This window comes from Scleropages formosus, chromosome 21, assembly GCF_900964775.1.
Source record: "Scleropages formosus chromosome 21, fSclFor1.1, whole genome shotgun sequence".
In the NCBI taxonomy this organism is placed as follows: Eukaryota; Metazoa; Chordata; class Actinopteri; order Osteoglossiformes; family Osteoglossidae; genus Scleropages; species Scleropages formosus.
In genome coordinates, this window is record NC_041826.1 from 412,595 (window position 1) to 424,800 (window position 12,206).

Sequence of the window (12,206 nt, forward strand, 5' to 3'; positions counted from 1 at the left end):
GGAATATTAGACAAAATGTGAAAATATAAGGATAGTCCTGTTTTAATATAAATTACCCTAAAAAGTAATAAACTTAGCTAAAAGTAAAAACAGGCTTGCTAAAGTGTAGTTGCCCAGTTACAAACCTGAGGCAAGACAGCAAGTAGCCGATTTTTCTTTTCTTTTTCTTTTTTTGATTTTTAGCAGCGATTATTATAAGACGCCTCAACTTAATATCACCGTCATATAGGAAAGTAGGGTGTTCAAAACTCCCTAGTGTAATTATTACATAATTAGTATTATGTAATATTAATTTACAGGTATTACATAATTAGTAATAAATATTAAGAAACAAATATTAAGTAGTATTACTATTAAACACCATAGCAAGTAAAGTAATATTTTATTTAACTTTTAATTTATTTTAGATTTATATAATTTCAAGGCACTTCATTTACATTTCATTGACTCCCGGTTAAACCCCCTAGGTTAGAGGTGTTGCCTCCTTTGCACTGTTGCCTTCGGACTGTCACTGTAAACCTTGAAAACGTGAAGTCAAATTTTTTTGTTCATTTGAGTATCTATTGCTGGGATGGGATCTGGACATTTCCGAAGGTATTTTCATAGGAACTTGAACTAATGCTGTTCCTTCTTACAGCACAAAAAGCCACGTAAGCCTTTTTTTGTTGTGTTGCCAAGGATGGTTAGAGCTTCCTGCAGATCAGATTTTTCAAACGCAAGTGTGTGTGGGAGATGCAGTGTTTCAATATTATGCTTCCTTCGATAAAGTGCTGTTTGTTTCCATGACATTTGACTTGCTTTGAGATGCTGCTGTTTTTTTTTTTTTTTTTAAATTCATGTTTACTTCAACTGCCCACTTTCTCTTTGCTGAGTCATTTGGTGTGTGTAAGCACCATAATGCATGACAGTGTGAACATAAGGACAATGGTCCATCCACATACTTTTCAACCTCTTGTCCAACTCAAGGTACTATAGATATGTATTCCAAGCAAAGCAATGCCTGTGGCAGTTCACGTGGGATGGTTGAGGATACTCTGGTAGCCAAGACTGGTGAGCAGGGTAGGAATGTAAAAGATAACTGTAATGGAGTGGTACACTTGCACGTACAAGGAATTTGACGTGGTGGATGCTCCTTCATAACATCATCAAAAGTGGTAGGGTCATATGTTACATTTTTAAGATGCCATCAATAAACAGTAAAATATAGCCAGTGCTGAAAATACAGTATGATTATTTGTAGGCATATTTTAACAATATGAGCATAGAGCACCAAATGGGTTAAAATGTATGGATGAGTGACCCAGTGTAAGCAGTGTATCTAATAGTGTAAGTCACCTTGGTGAATAAGGTGTGTGGGCTGATGACACTACATAGAGTTCATTGGAAACCGCTTTGGAAAAAAGCATCTGCTAAATAAATAAATGTAAATTAATGGGTGTAGTGACATTCAAGATACACAGGACAAGATGTTACTCTCCATGTATGTATTACGACGACTGTACACAAGGACCGAATGAAACAGGTTTTGGGTACATGCCAACGGTGGCATCTCAATGACTGTTGATTTCAGTATGGATTATCTTGTGCACTTCACAGGTTCACAGGCACAATATGGTCCAGATGAAAAATAAATACTGTACGTTTGGGTTTCTTTGGGCTGGAATTGACATTTGTGAGTTGCTGCTGCTGTAGCTGATCAGACCCTTGGATTAGCACCCTGTGGGCTGGAGATCCTTCCTGTAAAACACAGTAGAGGCAGGTGGACTTCTCTGAGAGCTTCCAAAGGCCACTTGTTGGAATAATACGTAATATTCTTCAGATTCCTTCTAATCATTGTCTCAAAATAACATGATGTTTTAACTTGATCATCTTTCTACAGAATGACATACTTGGTCTACATCCTGCAAAGAGTTCTCCATTAATGTTGAGACATGATCTGGAGCACTACTGACCAAAGAGGAAAATGAATAAGAATTAAAGAGAAAGAAAGGTATTGAGCGTTTTCTTGGTACACAAAGTGCATGAAATGTGGCAGCGGATAAACAGAAGACATGTACACGAAGATATCCCAGATGGAATACCACGTTGACCTTTGCACACAGTTCATGTGCTCTGAATTCATTAAACTGATGTTCTTGGAATGGAACTGCTGCCGTAAAAGAATGGGGTTCCCCTACCCCCCCACTCCCGGATGCAAGTTAGCCATTTTCTGCAGGGTCTGTTGAGCAGCCACTGAAGTGGATGGGGCTGAGCTCTGTGGCCCACTTTTTAAAGCCAATCAGATGTGACTGACACCCGGGTGCTGTCAACGATGGAGTCCTTTCAAAGAGTTGGACTCCGCTCCTTTTAGTCGCTTTTCCTCTGCATCTCTGGCAAACTGCGGATCTTTTTGCCTTGTCATTTAAATTTAATTGTGAATGTCCTTTTAAAACCAACAGCTGCTTGGAGTAGTCCGTGAATAAATTTGCATAATGCCCTTATTGTAGAGTGACAAGCGGTACTCAGGAGAGGTTTCCAAAAAGACCCCCATGCTAAAAAACAATGGAGTCTGAACGTAAAACTAAGTAAAGGCAAACAGTGGATCTGTTTGGGCTGCGTGATGGTCCTGAAAGCCACCCCTGGTGTCAGAACTAGCACTCCAGGGCTTCTGACTGGTACCAGCTAGTGATTTGGGAGGTGATAAAGGAGGGGCCCCCAGACATCAGGGGTCCCACTGGAGGATCCTTATAGCTTGCTTTCTCTGGTGGTCATTGGTTCGGATGTGGAAGGACCAGTTGTGTCTCGCTAAGGTTATTTCCACCATCACCGTAAAGGGGTCTTTGGGTCTCCAAGTTTGTCAGGGGGAACTCTTTTTCTAAATTCTAAGTATTAAACAGACTGTTTCTGAATGTATCTCTTTAAATTTGCTTTAAATAGAGGTTTATGCCAACAAATTATTTAATTAATAATAATTTGTTCATTTATTATCTCTCAGCACTTGTCATCATGCAAGGTCATGGTGCTCCAGAGTGTATGTATCCTGGTAGCCAGCCGATTGCAGAGCATCAAAAAATATGTTGACAATTTTTCTGACTACCTCGGTGACCGCTTGATCATTGTTTGTTATAACTTAGCAGTAATGCTGGCTTCATGTCCAATAAAATAATTCCACAGTTCAACTCTGGACCTTGGGTGGGACCTTGGACTGGATGCCAATATTACCATAACCTACAGTCCAGTGCATCAAAGAATAATTTTAAAAAATATTTATCAAAATTTTGAACAAATGGGGAAAGTCCTAGGGGCCTAGTGGTAGGATTTTATGCGAAATGTTAACTTTATTTCAATACTTTACAGGATTTGCAAGCATACAAATGTGAATACACAACAGTTTTTAGATGAGTATCATGACCACACCCCTTTCCTTAGTCAAGTAAAGAAAGGATGAACATTCTTTGCACATCAGAACAGTTCTTGAAGAAAAGATCAGATTTTGTTTCAGCGCAGCAAAATAAGGTGCAGGACTGTAAACGCTGTACAGCAGTCAACTTCATGGGTGTTCCACAGATCCTTCTGGCAAGAAAGACCCTGCTCTTACTATATTTTATAAAAATTGCTTAACAGGTGCTTTCATTCAAAGCATTGTACATAGCTTGTACTGATACCCATTTCTAAGTAGCACTTGTATGATAGTCACACAAATAGACCATTCTTCATCTCCTCACTTAGACTTAAATCCTCCCATGCCGTTCGGTGCATTGGGCAGTAAGCGCTCTCCATCGTACTCGATCAATTGCGGCAGCCTCGGTTTCATCCCATGACAGGTTGACGGCCGTTAGGTCTTCAATGAAGTTCTTTTTCCATGTGATCTTTGGATGTCCTGGTTTTTGCTTGCTCTTATATGGAATCCAGTTCATGGCTGTCCTTAGGAGTTGGGTTAGTGGTTGGTGTAAGATATGACCTGCGAATCGGAAGCGTCGTTCAGCCGCAGTTTCCGACAGTGGGCGCGTGCATGTTTGTTGATGGACTTCTTGGTTTGTGATATGTTCTTGATACGAGATGCCTAGGATTCGACGAAGGCAACGTTGTTGGAAGACGTTTATCCGTCGGATGATGTTTTTTGTCATCTTCCATGTCTCACAGGCGTATATCACTGTTGGGACAATGATGGCATGGAGAAGTCGTATTTTTGTTTGTAAACTGATTGTGCTAGTGCGCCACATCGGTTTCAGGTGTTGGAAGACTACAGTTGCCTTTCCAATGCGACATTGGACGTCGTGTGTCGCATCTCCATCTGTAGTCAGTACGCTCCCTAGGTATGTGAAGTTGTCAACCTCCTCAATCTGGTGTTGGTCAATAGTAACTGGTATATTTGCTCGTGCATATCCAATCCGCATAACTTCATCTCCTTACTTAAGTCAAAAGTTACATATGTCAGATTCCCCTCCTCCCCCACCAGTCAACATCATGTACTCCTTTATACGTGCAGCATTCTTCACTATCGTATTCACAGTCGATACAGCTAAACCTAGTTCCCGTACTATATATGATAGTCTTTTTCCACCTTTAAACTTACTTATTATTTTCAATTTCATCTCCAAATCAATTGCTGTACGCATTTAGATTTACTATACTAAAAATATAGGTCCCACAGTAGGAACTGAATGCAACAAAAGTCAGTACAACTTTCATCACTGAGACTGAAATCATTTATTTTTTCAAAACTTTGTATGTCCACCTTTATTTTTGATGACACTCAATCCTTCTTGGCATGAAGGTGATACCGGTGTTGCACACATTTCTGGAGAGGTGTTCTGCCATTCTTCAGAGAATTTTTTTCAGTTGCTCTTTGGAGGGGTCGTGTTGCTTTACTTTTCTCTTTAAAATACCCCAAAGGTGTTCTATTGGATTCAAGTGAGGTGACATAGTTGGCCAGGTCAGAGTTTTTGCTTTTTTCTTCTGTAAAAACTCTTGCCTGATTTTGACAGTGTGCTTTGGATCATTAACATGCTGGAATATTCCTCTTCTGCCAAGCTTCTGGAAACTGAGAGTCATCTTGTCAGCCAGTATTTTGTTATGTCCACAGGCATTCATGGTGCCATCTATACATGTCATCTCCCCAACACCTTTTACACTCATGAAACCCCATATCATCACACTCCCACCTCCATACTTCACTGTCAGGACTATGCATTCACTGTGATAGTCCTGGCCAGGTTCATGCCAAACATGCTTGACCCCATCTGAGCTGAACAAATTTATCTTGGTCTCATCTGACTAAAGAATGTCCTCCCAATATTTATCAGGTTTCTTCTCATGTTCTTTAGCAAAATTTATTCTTGCAGTTTTGTGCCGAAGAGCAAGCAAGGGTTTTTTTCTTGGATGCCATCCATAGAGGTTGTTTTTCTCTGTGACTCCATGGTGAGTTTGGTTAGACTGGTTCTTTGTGTACAGCTGTTGTGTGTAATATACACATGGGGTGTTACATTTTGTTCTGTGTATCTTGAATGTAATGTTGGTACTCTGTATATGTGTGGTAAAATTGAGACTCAATTGTGAAGGTACATCAGTCGGTACATCAGCCATCAGTAGCTGGCCCAGAAAACACCAGGCTTCCGCTGACAGATGACTAACCCCCCATCGCTCAGACATGGCTGGGGGTTACGGGAAGCCCACACCACTATCAGTCTTCTGCAGGAGCCTCCGGGGTTTGCGTTGCTACTGAGAATTTGTTTCACACACAGCCAGTGTGCCCATCCTTGCACCATGTTCACGTAACACTTTGATTTGGCAGCACTTTGCTGTTCCATTCACTGCTGTAAATGTTAAATGAATCAACTGGTGTGGTACTTGAAAAGGGCAGCGTCTCTTTGACACTCCAATTTCACGTAGCATTTAGTTCTTGTGGGAAATTTGTTTGATTTTTGTTTTTCACTAAAAGAGACTTGTACCAATACAGTAAAATAATAGACTTGTTGTTGAATGATCTAAACAGCATGTTGAGGCCTACAGTACATTACATTACCTTTAAGAAATCAGGTAATGTACATACTGATTTTACTTAATGATTAGTATGCAAGTACTACTGTTGTGGTGGCAGAAGTGGTATTGCTCTTGTTTATTTAGCTGACACCTTTGTGCAAGGGGACTGACAGGAATAGGTAGGAATTAGCACGAGTTCTTTTTTATTGTTGGCATCCATTTGTGAAATACTTCTGTCTTCCATTGCTCTAGAAATGTGTCCTACTTTCTGCAGAAGTATTATTATATTCGTTTATCATGTCAAATAATGATTTCCGTTAAAGGCTATACAAGTATTAATAGCTGGGGATTGTTCTGTTCTTGCATCTCATATAATAATCTGTGTGTGTGTGTCTGCTTTTTTGCAGACCCTGTGTGGACAGTAATGACCGCACGTTTCCGGTTGCCTGCTGGCAGATCCTACAATGTCCGGGCGTCGGAGCTGGCACGAGACAGGCAGCAAGCAGAGGTGCTCTGTAGCATACTTCTCCTGGATAACACTCTTCATACGTTCAAAGTTGATGTAAGTACCCTGCATCCCCACCCACCAAGCTACAAAGAGCCGTGTTTCATGTTCACATACATTTGGAAACAGTTGGTTTAATACTTTGTATCTTTTTAAATTTGCTTTAAATAGAGCTTCATGCCAACAAAATGATTTAATTAATAATAATTTGTTCATTTATTATCTCTCAGCACTTGTCATCATGCAAGGTCATGGTGGTCCAGAATGTATGTATCCTGGTAGCCAGCCAGCAGAGCATTAAAAAATACAGTATGTTGACCAAGTATATTATGAATTACACCTAAGGCAATGCAATTGCATCTGCATTTTTTCCTGCTACATTTTTTACACTTTTATTAGAACAGAAATCTTAGCTGAGTGCATTTTATACAAAAAGGAAAAGTTTGGTGCTACAGAATTTTAACTTAAATTCTTAACTGATTTAGTTAAGATTTTTTTTCCTCTCTCCTCCTTTGCAGTCTTCTTCACACTGCATTTTTTTGAGGTAGTTGACTGAATTTTCAATATTTAAGTTTGAAGACCTTCATGACATTCCAGCTCTATTATCTTGTGCACCTTCTTTGCCTGAATGTTAAGATGCAGCAATTTCACATCACATTATTGTAACATGTAGAGTGTACTGTAACTGCAGCTTTCCTATAAAATTAATGGTTCAAGCCCCACTCCCCAATTATGCTGTAGTCTGAATTGTAGACATGATTTGCTCAATAACAGATGATGGTAATGAACTAACTTGAGATGAGCAAGGTACTTACCCCAAATTTCCTGGTATAATAGATGAAATTCTTTGGCACTTTAGATAAAATCATAATGTAAGGCACAAATCATTTAGCCATAATTAACCTATTCAGTGGATCACTATTATCATGTTCAGCTGAAAGTTCTCTTTAAAGATGGGAAGCTATGCAAAGTTATCATTTTGAATTTCTTGGTCTTTTCTCTTTTTTAGTACTATGCATTCAGTATGTAGTCCAGGGGTCTCCAACCTTTTTGTGAGTGAAGGCTCCGTGAAGGGATAAAATAGTCTAGAGGGCTACTTGTTTGATATACTCAAAAAATATATAATTTGTTATAAATATAATAAATATAAACACAATGGTGCTTTTTAAACTTTCAATTAACAACATTATGTCAAAGGGATAATAAAATATCTTGATATCCAATCCTGGCATAAAAAATATTAATGATTTCTCACAAGTTGTTTTAATATTTTTTATTAAACAATCAATCCTGGAAAATATTCCAAGAAAATTTATTGAAATATGTACATTTATCATTTTTTTCTTTCGCATTGCACTGAACACATTTCCCTACAGACTCTTCACACTGGATGAAGACCATTTGCAAGAACCTAATGTAGTCTCTTCTTGAGCGTCCTTTCCATTCAACACCACTGAAACCTTAACCAGTCCTGTACTCATACAGTTGGATATCATTTGAATTCTGCATTTTATTCAGGGAATAGGTCTTTATGAACATTTGTATATATTCATTTGCGCAATGCTTTTCGCTAAATCGAATTTCAGGATTCTGCTATTTCTTATAATGATTTACCCATTTTTATAGCTGGGTAAGTTTCACTGTATAAATTCAGTGTTAGTGCCTTGCCTAGTGTTTGAAAGGTGGTGGCTCTAACCACAACATGACCTGGAATCAATTGAAATGAAATTGGCAGGGACATGGTTCTGTCTATACTAGGCCTGGGAACCCCTCAGAATATGTGTCAGTACACAGTTCTATTAGAATGGCAAATAACTGATTCTGTAACCAGAGCCTCTGGTTTGTTTTAGTTCTCAGAAGACCCTTCATTTATAGTTTAAGGAGCCGTTTTCAGTTAGCATAAAGACGTGTCATTTCTGCAAGGAATAAAGAAAAGTCCTAGACTCATTATTTACTGCGTTCCAGAGAAATAGTGTTTTCCAATTACAGATGCAGCCAGGGGTGGCAGGTGAAGAAGAGCCCAGCATCCCACAGTAACTATGGACTTCTGGGTTTCTCCATTTCTCCTCCATCGTCTCATCACCAGTTTTATTTTGATGTGCTCTCTGCAGTATATCTCACTCTGTGTGACACATTGTGGCACAGTGGCACAGCAAGTAGTGCTGCTGTCTCATAGCGCCTGTGTGGTGTGAGAAGACGTGGGTTTGATCCCCACTCAGTCTGTGTGGAGTTTGCATGTTCTCAGTGACAGAGAGAGTGTGTTCCACTGATGTATGAATGAGTGACCCAGTGTAACTAGTGTATCTAGCAGTGTAAGTCACCTTGGTGAATGAGGTGTGTTGGCTGGTAACACTGCGTAGAGTTCATTGGAAGTTGCTTTGGAGAAAAGCTTCTGCTAAATAAATGTAAATAACATTGTAGCAAATAACTCTGTACCCTGAATCTGTTGACTGGTCACAGTGTCCTTCAGACACCTGTTCACATTGTATAACAGATCATACATAAAGGTGAGACTATGAGCCTACTCTGTCTTTGGCAAGTCCTTCGAACCCATTAGTTCAGCTTTGAATGGTAAAACTTACAGTATATATGTGGCGAGACTAATTTAGAAATGGCTGAAACAGATGGAAATGAGTGAGTAATAAATGTAAAATATTGAGTGGGGGCAGTGCCTTCTGCTGCAAGTGCTGTAGGGTTCCTCTGAACAATGCTTCAACACATGCGAAATGGCTCACCCAGGAAAGAAGCTGCGCATCTCTTCCAGTTTTGCCTTTACATTTATTCATTTAGCAGCCGCTTTTCTCCAAAGTGACATACATCTCATAGAAAAACCTCTGGGGCCTTTATGAATGTCCTGTGACAAAACACAGAGCTCACATAGCTTTTGGTGCTGAAGCATCTCTAGATTCACGACATTGTTGTGACGCAGCATGTAGCTCCGTTTCCCCGTCGAACTGGACAGAAGGGACTGGCTCGGACAGCTGAGAAGGTCAGGAGAAGGAGAGGGGTTCTCGCAGAGGCCGAGTGTGACGTTTTCGTTGCACTGTACAGTATGTCTAGAACAACAAACCTCCTGTTTCAATAATTGTGGTACTTTGCTGTTTTTTGTAGCATTTACACGTATTTATTTGGAACTTTTCTCTAAAGAAATTTAGTGTAAAGTTGCTTCATGAATCGCCTGTTTAAACAGCTGAGTAATTTGCAGTGTCAGGGGTTCCAAGCTTGCTCCTCCTAGTGTAAGGTGGCACTTCTAACTTCAACACCACCTGCTATCCCATAATGATTACGAAATGGTAGCAACTTGGCTGAGATGCTCATCCAAGGTGATTTACAATGCTATATAGAGACCTCCCTTCCTCAGTTAATGTCACAAATTCATTCCTGAGAAGCTGAACATTAAGTAAAAAAATTCCAGCGAAAAGTGTTAGACAGATGCTAAGTGAGAGGAGACTGTACACTAAATACACTAAGTTCCCCACCATGATTCAGCCATTTTAGAAATGTGCAGCTCAACGGCTGATACTGTACAATATCACCCTCTATATTTTTAGCAAAGTGCTGCTTGTGATGTGTTCTAAGGGAGCCAAAACTGCTGTTCCCACTCTCGACTGCAAAGCATTCAGAACTAGGTACAGAGATGAGCTTCATGTTTGCCATTTGGGCAAGGTTAATGTTACTGTGTCATTTATGAGTCATGTAAAGACATGCATTTACCTAGTGGAATGGAACTGAGTTATGGAATTCCAGCTATATACAGTATGTGTACCATCAAACGGAGCTGTGTCATAAAGACATGAATTAATTTCGTAAGTGCTTTTCTCCATAGCAAAGTATAAGTCGAAGTAAACAGAATTGCATTTCGCCAATAGATGGAGAGATCTATATAACATTTAATTCTTGAAACAGAATCTGCTTGTCCAATAACACATTTCTGCAGTTGCCTAGACAACTGATAAAGAATGCAAAAGTTTTAAAATGCATAATATAGTTCTAGTTTATGCAGCAAACAGGAGATCAGAAGAAAATATTAGAAGGTATTCAGTACCTCTGTGGGACACAAGGAGCTCATTACACCACATGAAATCCAAAACTGAGAACCTATGGGCTTTTGATTTTAGACATTTTGTGCATGTGACCACCTCCTCCACTGGTGGAGGATTGTAGTAGTCGGGTTGGGGTGTAGGGAGTGATCAGGCCCTGCAAGTATTGGGAGATAACTGCACATCCCTTGATGGTTTTGTAGGCCATAACCAGTTTTGAACTTGATGCAGGAAGTTACAGGAAGCCAATGGAGAGATATGAAGAGGGTGATACATGGGAATGCTTTGGTAGCTCAAACACAGCTTCTGCAGCAGCATCCTGTCTCAGCTGGAGAGGTTTGATGGAAAATCCCAGAACACCAGACAAAAGACAGCTTCAGTTGTTCAGGTGAAATATCACCATGGCCTGGACCAGAAGGTGTGTTGAACTTATTCTGAGATATAGGCAGATCCTATGAATGTGATAGGAGGAATCTGCAGGACCGCATTATGACATCAAAGTGTTGATAGAGGCAGAGACTTGAATTAGTTGTTACTCCTAGACTCTTAACTAATGAAGCTGATGAAGCTGAGTGAAATGAGTCCAGCTTCACAGACAGTTCCCCACAAGTCTACGGCATACTGGGAGGCGAAAGATCTGTGACTGTCATTGTGTTATCAGGTAGCTGTGGGAAGTTATGAACTTTTGTTTTTGCCTTCTTAAATTGCATCTTGAACATTCCTTATGTAAAATGCCAAAGTGCAGTTGTGCTACAGGGGTCTCTGGTTGACCACATGACCCAGTGCAACCTTTTTTAAAAAAAAAAAAAATTATTTAAAACTCCACTCATTCTGTACTGACATCTTCATCTATTATGTATTGATACAGACAGGAAGTGTTCAGTTTTTATTCGTATATGGTGAAATGTTTGTTGTTCTTTGTGTGACTGTTGGGTCAGGAGGAGGATCCATACAAAATGATGCTTATGTTGTGTGTTCGTCACCCATCTAATCATCTCTGTGCTGGCGATAATTAAGGATTGCTGGACCTGTTCACCCTCAAAGTAAACAAATTAGAGTGAGACCCTAGCTACTGCTGTTGGAGACCATTGATCCTTGTTTTGGTTCGCTGCACCGTCGCTGCTGGTACACTTGGCCGACCCACCATGACAATGGTGTCTTCCCTCTGCTACCTGCTAGCTGCTGGTTCTGAAAGACCACATTCACACTATCATGATGTTTTTAATAAATCCAAAGCTGATCAGGTAGGAGACCTTTTATAGAAAACCGAAGCGCAACGCTGAGCCTGAGCACTGCTTCGACCTGGCTACTCTGCAGTGACTTGTGGGTATTCCACTGGCAGAAAAGGAAATGAAAGTTCAAGGACAAGGGCCAAAACAATGCTTTCTCCTCTTAATTAACCATTGTATTGTAAACATTTTTTTTTTTTATATAAAGGCTATGTTTATTTCCTTTTGTGGTATGTGAAAAGATGCAAGTACAGCAGAGGGTCTTTCACAGGTTTAGTCTATGAACTACTTTGGTCTGGATGAAGACATTGTGCGTTTCACTCCCACATTATTGCATGGATACACTTATCAGGTGGGAACCCTAACTTGGCCAAGTTAGGGTTTATCCCAAAATTAACCCGTCTGCTTCTTGTCCACTGAAAATTACATCGGAATTTGATTTAGAGTCAGAATCCGATTTATTTGGCCAAG

The 12,206-nt window shown here is 39.9% G+C and overlaps 1 protein-coding gene across 6 annotated transcripts in view; it reads left to right on the forward strand.

Moving 5' to 3' along the window:
* The window catches only part of LOC108941962 (tyrosine-protein phosphatase non-receptor type 4-like), a 94,030-nt gene that overhangs the window by 20,257 nt on the left and 61,567 nt on the right, over positions 1–12,206 (forward strand). For all 6 annotated transcript variants that reach the window (XM_029247429.1, XM_029247428.1, XM_018764921.2 and 3 more), the window contains one exon: positions 6,369–6,523. In XM_029247429.1, the coding sequence (XP_029103262.1) occupies positions 6,386–6,523 (138 nt within the window). In that variant the 5' untranslated portion in view covers positions 6,369–6,385. The remainder of the gene's footprint in view (positions 1–6,368; positions 6,524–12,206) is intronic.